Below are 17,910 nucleotides of genomic sequence, written 5' to 3' on the forward strand. Positions count from 1 at the left end.
CCAGCAGCTGTTAATCTTTTCCTGTCTGCCAAAGCACAAACTCCAGTAAATATCCATTGTGAAATGAAGAATCTGTATGGGGCAGTGTGCAGGGGCACTAACTTATAAAAAATATTGGGGAAGCCCATACTGGGGGTCTTGCCCCGGGAAATTTTCTAAATTTTAGATGAAAAATAGTGAGTTTTAAAGTTTTTTTAAGCATTTTAGAGTCATATGATCAACATTAGAACCCCAAAAACTGAACTCTCGATAACTTGACACTCCGGGAAACTCTACAATCCTGACACATTTTTTGGCTTTGAAGAAAGGAACAAAACATAAATACACATGGTATTTTCGTAAAAAGCTAATTTAATTTACCGTAATAATCATGCTTATAGACTCTTACAGAGCAGTGAATATATAGCTCTGAAGATACTGAAATTCTATTTAAATAAATCCTAAACTGTCATTAAAAGAATAAAACATAAAATATTCCTGTCACACAGTAATAGCACTTTGATTAATAAGTGAAATAGCTAATTTAAGCTTACTTTGAATAAGGCTCAGGGTTAATTAAATAAAAACAACATCACAAAGTTAATTCTTTAATACTGTTAATAAAGTTAATACAGTATGCCTAATGTTGTTGTTGTTAATGTCTTCAGTCCTGAGACTGGTTTGATGCAGCTCTCCATGCTACTCTATCTTGTGCAAGCTTCTTCATCTCCCAGTACTTACTGCGACCTACATCCTTCTGAATCTGCTTAGTGTATTCATCTCTTGGTCTCCCTCTATGATTTTTACCCTCCACGCTGCCCTCCAATGCTAAATTTGTGATCCCTTGATGCCTCAGAACATGTCCTACCAACCGGTCCCTTCTTCTAGTCAAGTTGTGCCACAAACTACTCTTCTCCCCAATCCTATTCAACACCTCCTCATTAGTTATGTGATCTACCCATCTAATCTTCAGCATTCTTCTGTAGCACCACATTTCAAAAGCTTATATTCTCTTCTTGTCCAAACTATTTATCGTCCATGCTTCACTTCCATACATGGCTACACTCCATACAAATACTTTCAGAAATGACTTCCTGACACTTAAATCTATACTCAATGTTAACAAATTTCTCTTCTTCAGAAACGCTTTCCTTGCCATTGCCAGTCTACATTTTATATCCTCTCTACTTCGACCATCATCAGTTATTTTGCTTCCCAAATAGCAAAACTCCTTTACTGCTTTAAGCGTCTCATTTCCTAATCTAATTCCCTCAGCATCACCCGACTTAATTAGACTACATTCCATTATCCTCGTTTTGCTTTTGTTGATGTTCATCTTATATCCTCCTTTCAAGATACTGTCCATTCCATTCAACTGCTCTTCCAAGTCCTTTGCTGTCTCTGACAGAATTACAATGTCATCGGTGAACCTCAAAGTTTTTATTTCTCCGCCCTGGACTTTAATACCCGCTCCGAATTTTTCTTTTGTTTCCTTTACTGCTTGCTCAATATAAAGATTGAATAACATCGGGGACAGGCTACAACCCTGTCTCACTCCCTTCCCAACCGCTGCTTCCCTTTCATGCCCCTCGACTCTTATAACTGCCATCTGGTTTCTGTACAAATTGTAAATAGCCTTTCGCTCCCTGTATTTTACCCCTGCCACCTTCAGAATTTGAAAGAGAGTATTCCAGTCAACATTGTCAAAAGCTTTCTCTAAGTCTACAAATGCTAGAAATGTATGTTTGCCTTTCCTTAATCTATTTTCTAAGATAAGTCGTAGGGTCAGTATTGCCTCACGTGTTCCAACATTTCTGCGGAGTCCAAAGTGATCTTCGCCGAGGTCGGCTTCTACCAGTTTTTCCATTCGTCTGTAAAGAATACGCGTTAGTATTTTGCAGCTGTGACTTATTAAACTGATAGTTCGGTAATTTTCACATCTGTCAACACCTGCTTTCTTTGGGATTGGAATTATTATATTCTTCTTGAAGTCTGAGGGTATTTCGCCTGTCTCATACATCTTGCTCACCAGATGGTAGAGTTTTGTCAGGACTGGCTCTCCCAAGGCCGTCAGTAGTTCCAATGGCATGTTGTCTACTCCAGGGGCCTTGTTTCGACTCAGGTCTTTCAGTGCTCTGTCAAACTCTTCCCGCAGTATCGTATCTCCCATTTCATCTTCTTCTACATCCTCTTCCATTTCCATAATATTGCCCTGAAGTACATCGTCCTTGTATAGACCCTCTATATACTCCTTCCATCTTTCTGCTTTCCCTTCTTTGCTTAGAACTGGGTTTCCATCTGAGCTCTTGATATTCATACAAGTGGCTCTCTTTTCTCCAAAGGTCTCTTTAATTTTCCTGTAGGCAGTATCTATCTTACCCCTAGTGAGATAAGCCTCTACATCCTTATATTTGTCCTCTAGCCATCCCTGCTTAGCCATTTTGCACTTCCTGTCGATCTCATTTTTGAGACGTTTGTATTCCCTTTTGCCTGCTTCATTTACTGTGTTTTTATATTTTCTCCTTTCATCAATTAAATTCAATATTTCTTCTGTTACCCAAGGATTTCTACTAGCCCTTGTCTTTTTACCTACTTGATCCTCTGCTGCCTTCTCTACTTCATCCCTCAGAGCTACCCATTCTTCTTCTACTGTATTTCTTTCCCCCATTCCTGTCAATTGTTCCCTTATGCTCTCCCTGAAACTCTGTACAACCTCTGGTTTAGTCAGTTTATCCAGGTCCCATCTCCTTAAATTCCCACCTTTTTGCAGTTTCTTCAGTTTTAATCTACAGTTCATAACCAATAGATTGTGGTCAGAGTCCACATCTGCCCCTGGAAATATCCTACAATTTAAAACCTGGTTCCTAAATCTCTGTCTTACCATTATATAATCTATCTGATACCTTCTAGTATCTCCAGGATTCTTCCACGTATACAACCTTCTTTTATGATTCTTGAACCAAGTGTTAGCTATAATTAAGTTATGCTCTGTGAAAAATTCTACCAGACTGTTGCCCCTGCAACTACTGAAAAGGCTGCTGCCCCTCTTCAGGAACCACACATTTGTCTGGCCTCTCAACAGATACCCCTCCGTTGTGGTTGCACCTATGGTACGGCCATCTGTATCGCTGAGGCACGCAAGCCTACCCACCAATGGCAAGGTCCATGGTTCATGGGGCTAATACTTTCAGTCAAAAAGTACATAATTAGCGGGTTTTAATTGGGTCTTACACCCTAAAAATATTTAAGTATTTGAAAAAAACTAATACAGTACTATGTAATATAGTAATACAGTAATAAACTAGTACTAATATTTCAAAACTGAAGATGTAACATTACGTATTTAATTCTCTATTTTATAAAGATTTTTAATATTGCTCTAATGCCATTAATATGGTTAGAGTGTCTTTAGAAAGTTGCAAATGTCGACTGTCTGGCTGTATTATTGAATATGAAGTGGTTGATGACTGGTCAGATATCCAATTCACCCAAAACATCTTGATGGGCACGAAGAACAGCCAAGTTGTCCAATCATTTCTGTCCCATTGTTGATCGGAGATATGACATCAGATGTCTAAGGGCGCTAAATGACTGTTTTTCTGTTGCTGTCATGATTGGAACTACTTGGAGATGCTTAATGCACTTCAATACTTCACATAACACTTCTACAACTGCAGGCTCTTGTGTAACATTTTCTTATACCATGCATGTTTTTTAAGACCAGTTGTTTTTTATTAGTGATATCGGCTAACATATTCAAGTGTAAGTGCAGTCTTTCAATGTCTAGGTCATTTTTGAAAAACTCAGTTGATTTTTCCAAATTTGTTTCACCTCTGTTTACTAAAAGCAAGCACTCTTGTTCAACTTCAATGACATGTGTGAGTCCAGTTGAAGCAAACCACTCAGTAATGCAAGATTACACCATTTCACAAATGTCAATGTAAATAGTTTTGTAGTATTCCTTTGGGGTTTTAAAAGTGTGCGGTGAGCTGGCTTTGTTGTTTTCATACTTCTTTGGTATACTTCGATTCCGAGGAAGATGTAAAAAGAAATAAGTCTTGAATTGTAACTTTGACTCAAGGTAGCTTGCTCATTTGTAACATGCCTCTGTTTTGTCCTCTGCAGAAAATGTTTCAAAAAACTCTAGAAGTTCTTCAAAGTTTTTCAACATTGTCAAGATACTAGAAGCTCGCATAGTCCATTGAGTCGGGCAAAGGAGTTGTAGGCCAGCTTGGTCGTTGGCTCTCTCACAGCGTATGCTTCTGAATAGTCCCATCCTTTTGTTGGATTCCCTTATGGGTGTTTATTAAATTCTTGGCTAAAGCCATAATATCCCTCATAGATGTAAGATGGCGGAGACTGTCTAAAACTGCCAAGTTATGTGCACTGCACTGTGAACAGTGCAGTGCACATAATGTGCTTTTGGTTGTAAATCCAAAATTAACTTTTTTAGTCCTTTGAACTTGCCTCTCATATTCGAGGCACCATCATAGCACTGTCCTCTTAAGTTATCCATTGACAAATCAAGATGAGCAAAAACGTCTTTTAAAATACTAAACAGAGTTTGTGATTCAATCTTGGGGGTCTCGTATAAGCCAATAAAGTCTTTGTTGATGATTAAGCAATCATCGACAGTACAAATACGAAATGAGACTTGTTTGTGAATTGAAGAATCACTTGTTTCATCAACCATAATAGAAAAATGTTCAGTCTTCTTGACTGAAGCCAATACCTTTCTCAACACAGACTTTCGTAGTAGTACTAATCTTTAAACTCAGGTATGTCATTCTTTCAGAGTTCCAACAATTGAAAAAAAAAATTGAGTTTACATCTTCACACCCTCTAATTGCTAGTCATTGTCAGAATAGAAATTGCATGGTAGTAAAAATTGTCTCAAGAGCTGACCGGCCTTTCTTCATATCACTATCTTACTGTTCAATCAATTGGGAGGCCACACTTCGGTTAGTAATAGAATTTAGTTTAAGAACACCTTCTTTTATCTGTAAACGTATTTTCATGAAGACAGAATTTTTCCAAACCCTTTTTCTAGTTACAAAACCAAACAAAAGCAAATGCATCTTCTTTTTTTGAAGAAAACTGTAATAGATTTTTAGCATCTGCCTCTTTGCAGATTTTGCAAAAAACTTTTTTGGTAGAGGCTTCATATTCTAGCCATGTATATTTGATCAACCAAGACTTCTGAAATGATCTTCCCTTACTGGATTGTCCAGGTTTCAGTTGTGAATGGTTCTCGCCTGAAGACGACGAAGCAATTGACAACACAATAATTGTTGGAGGTTGACTTGCAGTATCAACTACCAAGTGCGCCTTTTTGGTAACAAATTGATCCACTGCAAACTTAATTCACAATACACTAAGAGACTAAAGTAAATGAATAAAATATAGTCATATAAAATAGTCCACTGGACACTAAAGTCGAAACACTAAACAGGTCTGCAGCATGCACTGAATGAAACTATCCACACTGAATGACTGCGACAGCAGGGTGGGCTTTATATAGCCGCGGCATCATACTGTCTCAAAGTGTCAAGGCGACATGAGGCAGCAGGTTCCAGGCACTTCTGCTCCAGTCCTTTTGATGTTGCCACGGGCACAGCACTGGCCTGCCGATGCCAGACTTTACCCAAAGGTTTGAGCACCGGGACAAATTCTAAGTGTGCCCACAGCACCGTAACACTGTCATGATTCACACCACTTGTTTTCAGTTAACCTACTTACTGCTGTAATAATTATTTGTTTTAACTCATTACTGAATTTATTTTAAAAGGTAGCTATCATCAAACAAGGAAAATAAAAAAGTCCAACATTATTGTGTGATTTTACAAAGCATAATATAATAATAATTTTCTTTAATTATTGGGAGGGGAGGGGGGGGAGGGGGGTTCTGCCCGCCCAAAACAAATTTTTAAGGGGTCTCCGCCCCTCTCAGGCCCTATAGAGTCAGTGCCTGCGAGTGTGTCTTTCAAAAACCATTATTGTGGAATGCTACTGCTTCACAATAACGCCTGTCCCCATACCACAAATGTCATAAAACAGAAGCTACACCAACTCAAGTGGTTAACACTTGAGCTGCCACCTTATAATCCTGATCCCTCCCCATGTGATTATCACACCTTCAGTCCCATAAAAAGGGCCCCAAAGGGTCGGTGATTGCTATCAGTTGTGGACGTGCAGTACACAGTTACAGATTTCTATACATGACAGGTCATAAGAGTGTTACCAAACAGGTATTTTCAACCTAGTGCATCAGGCGGGGTTATTGCCTCAATGCTCATGGCAGTTTTACCTGACTGGCGTTCTGAATCCACACTGTACAATCTATGAACAGAAACTTTTTGATCACCCGCTTATCTTCTTGTTTAGATAGATATGAATTGAAAGATTGTCATAATGTTAGTATTACATTCAGCTGGCTTTGTATATCACAGCTTCTTTTTCTGTTTTGATTTGGATATATTGAGAGTCATGTTACAAAGATATATTCCCTTTTTTCCTTGTGGCATAATTTACAGCTGAAAAGAAGCATTTGATCTATTTATGCATTATAAATGAGACATGAGATTGTAGTACCTTATTAATTGACAAATGTCATGGAGTATATTCAGATCAGTATTTTTTACATGATCTGTTGTCTGTGGTGTATGGTAAATTTCAGATACACTAAGCAGTACAATTTGTTGAGTGCAGGTGCAGGAACAATTTTCAAAACGTCTCTAGTGTCCCAGTTAAAAGTTCAGGAAGGAGATCAGTGTGCATGTTCAAAATTTTTCAACATGTTGGACACATCTAAGACAGAGATTTTAAAAAAGCACATATACTGAAAATAAGATGAATCCAATTCTTAGCTCTTTCATTTATGTGGACAGTTACATCATCACTAAAAATGAGATAGGCAGCAATTCTTTTTTTCTTTGTGGCTTCCAGAGTTCTCAAAGCATAATACATATGTTTGATATACGAAGTGTGGCCATAAAACAACAAGACTATTGGTGTAAAACATTTTATTTCAAGAACATACATATTTAGTTATTGTCACCTTCAGTATACTGTTCCTCTATCCCTACAATGCTAGATGCAAATTTTCTATTGATGGAAACAGTGCCAGAAGTCTTCCGCTGCGAGCTGCTTGGTGATGCATGCGACTTTTTCTTCCACTGCTTCAACGGACTGAAATCTTTTTCCTTTTAACCCTTTGGTGGGCGCACCTTTCATACTTCCATAAGTGGGCTCATTGCAGCTTTTGCACTGCAATTAGTTTTACATTTTTAACCGAAGGAAAAATAATCATCCCATCAGAAATAAATAGGTAAAATGCATAAATTTCTTTTTCCATGATTTCAGCACTTGCTTTTGGACCTGGCAAAACTTTTAGGATGTTCTTAGCCTTGGTTTTAGCAGAAGGAAGTGGTTCACTTATCCAAAGAGTTTCTTTGTCTTTTCCTACATAAAATCGATAATCCTCTGTTTGTTGTCTCCCCTCTTCAACCAGGTGGTCATCTGTTTCCTATGTTGCTTGTTCGGAGTCACTGCTGTGGTTTTCTTCTTCGATAACTTCCTCTTCCGACTCAGATTCACATGAATCTGGCAATTCTTGTACTACTTATTCTGACAATTTTTGCAGTACTTTCTCATAGTCTTCAGGATGTACAGTTAGATGGTGCCTGTCAAATACCTTCTTTTTCTCCATTTCTACAATTTTATGAGACCTAATGAAACACATGTTTTTGTAAGAGTAATATATTGTAGCAAATCAATATCCAAGACTGTAAAAAGTAATGAAAATTGCATATGGGAACTTTGATTTGATTTGAATATTCATTATATACTAATATAAAAGAAAGATTGCCTTGAGACAAAAGAAAAACACAAGTATAGAAAATACTTACATCACAAGGCGCGTTGCAGCAAACACACCGTGAATGCAACACTCACATTTCAAACAACAATAATGACCAAACTGCTGAAAGCATGAATAGTGCAAATGTAGTAAGAGTTGACATCCATTGAGAACAACATATACGTATTTGGACGTGGATGCAACTATAACACTATCTGTGATACTAACAGAAAACTAAATCTTGCAGCTATTTGCCGCAAGTGCCCCCACTGAAGGGTTAATGAAGATTTGATCTTGCACAATAGATAATAGTCACTAGCTGCTAGGTCAAGCAAATAAGGCAGGTGGTCTAACATTGGTATGTTGTACGTTGCTAAAAATCTATTCACAGACAATGTGGCATCAGCCAGTGTGTTGTTTTCATGCAGAATCTGTCACTTGTTATTTTACAATTTTTTTTTTTTTTCATATTTTCTCAATGGAGTTGTGCAAGAACTTCAAGATGGTAATGTTGATTAATAGTATGAGCTTCAGTAATGCAGAGGAGATACACAATTCTATGAATATATAAAAAAAATCATTATTGCTTTGAATCTTGATTTGCTCATACAAGCTTTTCTTGTTCTGGTGAAGTTTAGCCCTACCAATGCATGAAATGGCACTTAGTTTCTGGATCATAAGTGGGAGAAAGAAAAATAAAGAAGGAAAAAAAGAAAGATTTGTCTTGTGTTGTCACTCTTTCCCATAAATTGGATTTATTTTCAGTGGCGTTCAAAGAGTCAGTACAGACATTTTTCTGAGCTTCTTTTTGTTTGATCATGAGACTTTTTGGCACCAGTTTTGCATGCACTTTTCTCATTTTCAATTTTTTATGTAAAATATGCTTATGCATTCTTTGTCAATTCTGACAGTTTCAGCAATTGATTGAATACTCAGTTAATGGTCAAATTGAATCAGATTACCTACTTTTTCAATATTTTCATCCATTTTTTTATGTTGAAGGGCATCCCAGGCATGAGTCATCTTCATCACCTTCTCAGCATCTTGGAACACTTGAACCACTCAAAAACCTATGTAGGTGGTAAACAGTCTTCACCATACACTTCTTTTAGTAAAAAATGGGTTTCATTATCAGATTTTCCAAGTTTAATGTGAAACTTCATGACAGTTTGTTCTCTTTTATTGCACTTATCATTTTCCAAACGAAACAAAAAACAGCTCTTACACAAACGAAGGCCACTGCCACACTGATGTGTCTACAGACATCAGAGATGCCACATTCAACTGAGAAGGCTACACACTTCATGCTTCACAGCTGTGGGTCATTCACCTTTGGTGCATGCATGACAGAATCAGTCCTGTTATTTTATAGCCACACCTTGTAGTCTTCCCGTTTAAATTCCTGTAAAATTTTAATTATGTACAGTTTCATTTTTGGCTTCATTTTGTGAACACACCAAACCATTGTTTGTGGCAACTGAAGGTCTTTACTGGCTTCATATGCCAATTTCTTTAGACTATGTTGAAGCAAAAGGCAAATTCTTTCGATGTTTTATGCTGATACCTGTGACTGACTGGTACTTCTTCCATTTGCACAAACATTCTATTTCTTTAAATTGCCGATGCCATCTGCAAGTGATGCTGGTATTTGAAGGTGCTTGACTCCATTACTGAAAAAAATCTTCTCAGCACTTTCATGACAGAACGACAATTTTTACATTCTAGCACTTATAGAATTTTTCACTTGTGCCTTACTGTACGTGCGCTGGATTCCAGTTTGCCAAACTTGCACAAGAGTGAAAATTTTCTACTTCCTTTTACATTCTCTGTTATCAGTGTAGCACTATGCATTAAACAGTTATAGTTACCTGTAATCAATATATTCATTTTGAATTGCCCTGTACACTGAAAAATTACCATTACTGCTAATGTATTCACACTGAGAAGTATGGGACTTGCGTCTAATTTATTCCATATATGGTTTTATTTATGTTAGAAGAAAAACAGCTAGAAATTATCTAATACTTAAAACAAATTATTTATGTAACTTTACACTGCCCACTATCAGTTGCCTGTATACTGATGAAGTAAAAATTTATATAATTTAGACATTATAATTACACAGAAATCCCTTAGTATGAAAATTCTCTTCAGTTGTAGAAGGAGTGGATAATTAGGTATCCTGTTAATTTGCATTTGAATACCTCAGGGTTTTCAGTGTCATGTTTGATGTTATGGAGAGAGAGAGAGGGGGGGCAGGGAGGGAGGGAGGGAGGGAGGGAGGGAGGGAGGGAGGGAGGGAGAGAGGGAGAGAGAGAGAGAGAGAACTTGTTTCACATGATGTAATTAAATGAAATTTCTTGTTTCAGGTGGCATGTGCTTTGCTTACAACTGTGATCTGTACTATGAGACATATTTTCCGGATTATGACCTTGGGTGGTGGCTGTTTGCGGTCACCATTGTCATAGGCAGTATTGGTGTTGTTGTTGGAGGCGTTGTTTCTGACAAATTTGTAGCCAAAATGGGCATCAGGTCCCGTGTTGCTGTTCTGTCTATCAGCCAGGTAAATACCTTGTGTAAAACATTCAGGATACTGGTACATTGGATTTGAAATGTTAGCAGATAGTGAATGTCAATAAGAACCATTTAAATATTGACTAGGAGCTTATACATGCATTCACTCAAAGAACCAAGCACTGAGGAAAAAAATTATAGCAGCAACAAGTCGTCAGTGTGTTTACAGCAATTAGTCGATAATGTTTTGTGTGAGATATCTCAATCAGAGGAATAGAAGTTGTCTAACTACAATTATCTCTGTGGGAGTACTGCTGTTACACTACCCATAGCATGCAAAGAAAACTGTTGCAGATACCTTGTATTACTGTCTGGGCACTTCAAACTGAAAGGGTTACTGGTGAATAGGAAGTATGTATTTCTATTGCATGTGGTGGCTTTCCTCCTCACACGGCTGTTTGAAAACTCAGATGGGCCCAAATCCATCCAACACAAATCTGATTGAAGAAACAGCTATGTTAATGTCATATTCCTTATTTGAGTGCTTGGTTTGATAAATTCCTCACATTTGTTTTTAATTCTCTGTGTAGTACTAAGTCTCCTCCTCAATCCAAGGTTTGGAGATACAAATAATATACCAAATGTAAGCATTCATTCTGAGGTGTGGTTACATTAAAACACATTCATAATTAAAAGTACAGTTGGACTCAGTCAGGTGACGTCAATGGTGCACTACTTCTCCATTACTGACGGTGTCCAGAGCAGCCCCTTGGCCCCCACAGGTATCCACTGCAGTGGCATGTGGAGACTGCTGCGCATGGTATTCGATCCGCTGCCCTCTGGCAGGAGTCAGATGGCGGTTCGCCCCAAAGCACTGAGTCCCGTAGGGCTGTAGTGAACTCAGTACTGGCAGCAGCGGGCACTGACGGAAAGTCGGCAGTGCAGCGGAACCAGGCCTTGCAGTGGACTCAGAGCAGGTGGCGACAGGTGCAGCCTGGCCTCAAACCCGAGGCTGTTGCCGATGACACTCAGTTGTCTCACTTTCCGGTGTGGCCCTGGAATCATGGTGGTGCTGCTGAACCTCAGTGAAGGAAGTGTGTCTGCTACAAAATTCTGACATTTATATTGCTTTGAGGCACATTTGTTTCACTAAAACTCGGCACCTAGTCACTTCACCCGTAACAAGGGACTTGCCGCAGTCCAGTGACATCAACATACGTGCTACGGTTATTACTGCTGGCCAGTGCAGTTTCCTGCTGAGTGCAGTGACTGTGGTTACCAGCCTGGAGTTGCAAATGTGATACTTCACATGACTTTCTCACCAATTCTTATTACTTTTGCTAAAAGATTGGGTACTGACACTACAATGTGTTACAGACATGAATGGCTTAAATTATGTATGTTAGAGCTGACAGTTAATAAATGCATTGCTTTTGAACAAGAACATAACTAAACATTATTTTTATAATCATAATTTTAATGAAAACAATTATTATTTTCTAGTAACAAATGATTTTCTTCATTTTTACACCTTTACAGCTTACAATCTAACTGTCATAGATGCAAAATTTAATAAGCGTGATATTGGTTGCAGCTCATTTCAACACCAGGTGCATATGGCAGTGTTTACTTTACCCCAACGTGGGCACTTATAACTCTTGGACTTTCATATTTCTTTGGTAAGTTAGACCAAAATCACCAGTTTTAACTACCTTTAGAATAGAGAAAAGTATATTATCTAAAATATTTCTCATTTGTATCTGTTTATTTCTTACGCATTCACAATGTGCAGTTTCTAATATGAAGTTGGTTCAGAGCTCTTACCCAAAATAGTCAAGTTAATTACAAACACAAAACTTTCATAGACAAAGACACTCGTTTTACAACCTGATGGAAATGTGTAATGGTGATAACTGTGAACATGAAATAATGGAAAACTATGGGGTATGGGGAGATGGCAGGAACATTGGGAAAACATACAGGTGGATAACACATTAGTGCAAAAGGGGAGGTGCCTGCTACCTACACAGTAAGCGAGCTGACATGAGCAACACTTGTTGAAAACAGTGCAGAGTGAAGCAAAAACATGGCAGAGGGTACCACTTGTAACTGATAATAATAATTTTTCATGGTTCATGAGAGATTTCATGTTAATGTAATGGAAGAAGTGTATTATACATAGTGTATTTGTCTGCACTGAAATAACACAATTCTTTTTGTTCACAGCTGAGATGTGGTTCGGAATTGTATTTGCCATACTGGTAGAGATAGTTCCATTGTCTGTGCGGTCTACAACAGTGGGAGTATTTCTCTTTGTCATGAACAATATTGGAGGAAATCTCCCAATACTCGTGGAACCAGTTACCAAAGCCATCGGTTTCAGAGAGTCTCTGTACATTTTCTATGCTGGAGCATACCTTTTAAGTGAGTATATACTTCATTCAAGCAAAAAAATATTATTTCTCATTTTGATTTGTGGACTTGTAAACACATTATTTCATTGCTTTAGACCACTGTAAGAGCATTTGTAAATTTAGGGAAAGCTTTGGACATTGTTGGCTGACAAACACTCTTTGAAATTATGAAGATAGCATGCGTAGAATACAAGGAGTGAAAGTTAATTTACAAGTTGTACAGAAACCAGACTGCAGTTATAAGAGTAGAGGGATGTGAGAGGGAAGCTCTAGTTGAGAAGGGAGTGAGACAGGATTGTAGCCTCTATGTCGTGCTATTCAGTTTGCACATTGAGCAAGCAGTAAAGGAAACTGAAGAGAAATTTGTGAAGGGAATTAAAGTTCAGAGAGAAAAATTAAGCTTTGTTTACAAATGACAATGTAATTCTGTCAGAGAAGGCAGACTTGGATCACTTGAACAGAACAGTATCCTAAAGAACAGATAGTATCCTAAAGAGAGATTATAAGATGATTATCAAGAAAAGTAAAACAGGGATAATGGAATGTAGTCTGATCAAATCGAGTGATGTTGACAGAATTGGGTTAGGGAATGAGACAGTAAAAGTAGTCAGTAGGTTTTGTTATTTGGCAGCAAAACAACTGATAATGGCCAAAGTAGAGGGGACATAAAATGCAGAATGGCAATTGCAACAAAAGCATTTTTGAAGACAAGAAATTTGTTTACGCCAGATACAAATTTAAGTGTTAGCAAGTCTCTTCTGAAGGTACCTGCATGCAGTGTAGCATTGTACAGAAGTGAAACATGAATGACAGTCATTTCAGACAATAAGAGAACAGGTTTTGAAATGTGCTACAGGAAAATGAGGAGGTACAGGTACGGAGTAGAACTATGACAAAAAAAGAAATTTAGGGCACAAGTGTGTGTGTGGGGGGGGGGGGGGGGGGGGGGGCATGGGAGGGGGGGGGGAGGAATTATAGAGAGAAAGCAAGGGGTCAATACAGAAAGCATTTTCAAATGGGAAATGGGTGTAGGTTGCAGTAGTTATGCAGAGATGGAGAGGCTTGCACGGGATAGACTAGTGTGAAGAGCTGCATCAGACCAGTCTTCAGACTGAGAATATACAACAACAAGAGAAACATACTCAAATTAGGAACAACTGTTGTTAGTTTATAAGCAAATTACCAAAGAGTGAAGTGATATAAATAGGAGTATGGCTGCAGTGTGACTTTGTATGATATGGAGAGAAAGAGAGAGAGAGAGTACATAGGCTTTTATCATTTTTAAAGAGATCAGTCATTTCAGTTTAATTGATTCAACAGTAAGTTCATGGTGAAACTATATATATTGTATAAAATAACCTTTTTGTCATGTTTCACAGATTTTTTTTTTTTTTTTTTGTGTGAGTTTATATCCGAGGAAACAACTGATTTGGATATTTGTTGGAAAATAGTCTTACGTCTGAAAACCTAGGTCATATGAAAGGTAATTTATGTGGAACAAGGCAAAATAATATTTCACATAGCTTACCATGTAGCCCATTAGATTCACTGTGGCACTTTTATCGCCATTGTTAACAGTGTGTCACGCACTTTTTCAGTTTCTCCAAAAAGGTGACTTTAAATCTTCTAGTCAGTAAATCTGAATCACAAAATAAATACTGATATATTCTGTTACATAACATCAATGTGTTCTCAGGTTCATTGATGTTCTTCTTCACAATGTTCCTGATGGGAGGCCCACCACCTGAGAAGGAGCCAGCAGATATGGGCCACGAGAATGCCGGGTTCACAATGGAGAAGATGGCAAATGGGAGCAGTGCCTCGAGTGGCAATGGTGTTGCCAGGCCATCCGCCCCTCACGATACCAGTAGGCTGTGAAGAGTAGTGCCACAACTGAAGAGAACACAGTAATGCTGATGTCTTTCACAAGTGTGCCAGTTCTGAAGGAATTGGTACACCAGTATCAGTGTGGCACTTGTCAGGGGCAACTGTATTCGTGTTTTGTGCCCTCAAAAGTTGAGTTGCTGGCAATGGCACTTTTTTTGCCCCCATAGAAACAAACAATAAATTAAATGGTTCACTTTATGCGTGCAGTTTCAGAATTTGCAATTGCTGCATCTCCACAACAGGAGGAAAACAAAAAATTGCTGTTGCTTACAGGAATATTTTATTGCAGAAGAGTAGTAATCGAAACTTTCTGCTTAGAGAAGAGGTCCACAAAAATATTTCACTGAAATGATGTATGGCATTGTAAATATTTTCATATGTTCAGACATGAAGTCACAGGGTCAGTAGTTCATTAGTTGTACCATATGACATCATCACTATCATCATCATCATCATCAAGTTCCTTACAACAAAGTGTGGTATATGAAAGTCCTTGGTGGAATATAAATAATGGAAGGAGTAAAGGCAACAACCCACCACATACTTGAGGCGTTGAGTGGTTGGCAGGCATGTGAAAAAGACTGTATTGTCACCAAGGTTTGAGATAATCTCCTCTTTCATAGTTAAGTAGTACAAATAGACATACGTAGACACATAAATCTGAGCCCAGTTGAGCTGCAATGCCAGCACAATATAGCTGACAAGGTCAATGTAGCCATAAAAGTTTGTATCTATTGAAACTAGTGATCTGCCTCAGCTTTGAATGGATATACCTGTAAGTATCTACAGCTGGACACGAATCTTCCTTGTGAATCAGTTTACCTATTAGTGAAAAAAACTGTATCAAAATCTCTAAGATCTTGAGATGAGGCTTCACACAGACAGAAAAATGTGGCATGGGAGTTTAATTTATAATATTTAGCAATTCATATATGTACATGTATGTGTGTTTTGTACTTGAGGATGATTTTCAAATAGTGGGTGTTGTTTCCAGTCTTGTTTATGTCCCTATCAACCACTTGGTGCCTCAACTATTCAGTTATTTAGAATGAAGTATGTGAGAATTTATACACGGAGCTACAAATTCTGAAACATTGTGGTGTTATGACAAACTATTCACATTGATCTGTTTTTTGGTAACAAGAAGTTCACATTATACACTGGCTTGTTACTGGAAGTTGTCCTTCACCTGTAAATTTGCATGTTATGACATGGTGTAGAAACATGTGAAGAGTGTGGTGATAGCTGAAACTATCTTCAAAATATATGTTTAAACAGAAGTGATTAAGTCTATATTTACATTTTCTCAAACAAATTTTCTCTCTGTACTCCTCCTTGGAAGGCTCACTGTTTCATCTTTATCCTAGTCCTTTTGTAACATGTACAGGAAGTAATGAATTCAAATATAATTTTTTAGAAAGAGCATGCCATATGCAACAGGCATCAAACTTGGGAATAAAACTTGGTTGTGAAGTAGAATACATCACAAGTAAAAAAATAAAGTTTTGTTCTGCCCTATCCTTTTCTCAAGTCAATTTATCAAATTCTTATGTGGAACTTATGTTAAATGATTTCCCAAAGTGATGTTATAAACCATTTGATACTGGAACTTAAACACATTCATGTACTGTTCTGTATTGTTACTGGAATTTGTGTAGCAGATTGGTACAGTGAATAGTCAGATATAATTAATTTTTGTATTATGTAGTACATACAATTATTTAAATAAATAATAAGAATACTATTTAAAGTAATGTTTCTTTAACAAAAATTATGAGCCACATAAAAAAATTCAGTCCCTCAGAACTACACCTATTGATTGCAGCCATTATGTACGATATCAGGTCTGAGTGACCTGAAACACATCAGGCAATGTACATGTTGTTGTTGAAGCAGGTAAGAGTATCATGACTTGTTAATGCAAAAATGCATCTCAGAAATGAGGTGAGTACAGATAAACAATTTGTAATATCTCCAGAGTCAACATTAAGATGAACCTTTCCAAATTTCATCCAAAACTTAAGAAAATTTCAAAAAGAAAATTGAAATAATTCTGTGGGGATGACTTACTTCTCTTTTTGGATGGGGTGGGATGAGACAACTGTGTTCCATGGCTAATAATATTTTGTGAAGTACAGGTATCCTATGCAAGCACACAAGCATCCACCCATCCACCATGTTCTGTAGATTTCATCACAAAGGCAAACCGTCAGGGATGTGGAATGAGTCAATGTATACATTAACAAAAGACACGGAAATCATTGAGACTTAATCTGTCCACTGTATTAAGAATCCACTGTGACTATTATGCTTAATCCTATTCACACTTATGTCATCTAAATTTAACCAAATAAATTAGGAACAAAGCTGCTACTTTGAAACATGTTGCTGCCTTCTCAGTTTTGCTGTACAACTATTGTACGTATACTGTATCTCTGCTATTAGTGGCTTAACACTCCACTTGGTAGAATAGTATCTATCAAAGGAAATATTTGCTTGCATCTGTAAATACTGACTCCTAATTGGTCTACATTACTATTTGGCAAAAAGTTAACAGAACTGAATACTCAAATAATTTGTAAAAAGGGTGGCTAAACAGCAATAATTTATATTTCCTCTTCAGTTGGCAGGGATTACCAGTTTCCTTACATTCAATGGGAGCTTGTTGAATATCATCTCACCAGAGCACACAACTCCATTCTGGACCTTAGGCAGCAAGGCCAAGTCTTTGTGTAAATTATTTTTGTGTCTTGTGGTGTGACCGGGGAATTCACAGTCCAGTTGAACTTGATTTTTACAACCAACAAAAACTATTAAGTTGGGGGCAACAAGAATCTGGATCCTGAGCCATGTCCTGGCATGAGGAACACAGTGCTCAGCCTGACTACTGCACACCTTCTCCAATGCCACGGCACAATGTCTGCGCAGGAGGAGGGGGGAGAGGGGAAAACGGCAAACACTTCACTCTTAAATGGCAGTGCAGTTGCATTGCATATGACTTGATTTTATATTTGACAGTATTATGAAAAGTATAGATTGTGTATGGTGGGAAAAGCAATCTGCGTGGTAGGGGTAAGGAGGAGGTCGGGCTGAGAAGGGAGAGGGGTAGCAGGGTTGGGGTGGGTCGTTGGTTGGTTGGTTGGTTGGTTGGTTGGATGGTTAAGTGGATCAAATTACTAGGTCATCAGCTCCTTTTTCCTCAAGCAGACAGGTCTGTATGACTGCAGATCAGAGATAGCCTACCATGCAAAACCCAGA

General features: G+C 37.9%; 1 protein-coding gene across 2 annotated transcripts in view; it reads left to right on the forward strand.

The window, feature by feature from the left end:
• LOC124545221 (D-xylose transporter) overlaps window positions 1-16,402 on the forward strand; it is a 355,683-nt gene extending 339,281 nt beyond the window's left edge. For both annotated transcript variants that reach the window (XM_047124093.1, XM_047124092.1), the window contains exons 7-10: window positions 10,207-10,400; window positions 11,946-12,030; window positions 12,578-12,775; window positions 14,462-16,402. In XM_047124093.1, the coding sequence (XP_046980049.1) occupies window positions 10,207-10,400; window positions 11,946-12,030; window positions 12,578-12,775; window positions 14,462-14,643 (659 nt within the window). In that variant the 3' untranslated portion in view covers window positions 14,644-16,402. The remainder of the gene's footprint in view (window positions 1-10,206; window positions 10,401-11,945; window positions 12,031-12,577; window positions 12,776-14,461) is intronic.
• Window positions 16,403-17,910: the final 1,508 nt, after the last annotated feature.

Source organism: Schistocerca americana, chromosome 8, assembly GCF_021461395.2.
Source record: "Schistocerca americana isolate TAMUIC-IGC-003095 chromosome 8, iqSchAmer2.1, whole genome shotgun sequence".
NCBI classification, from domain to species: domain Eukaryota; kingdom Metazoa; phylum Arthropoda; class Insecta; order Orthoptera; family Acrididae; genus Schistocerca; species Schistocerca americana.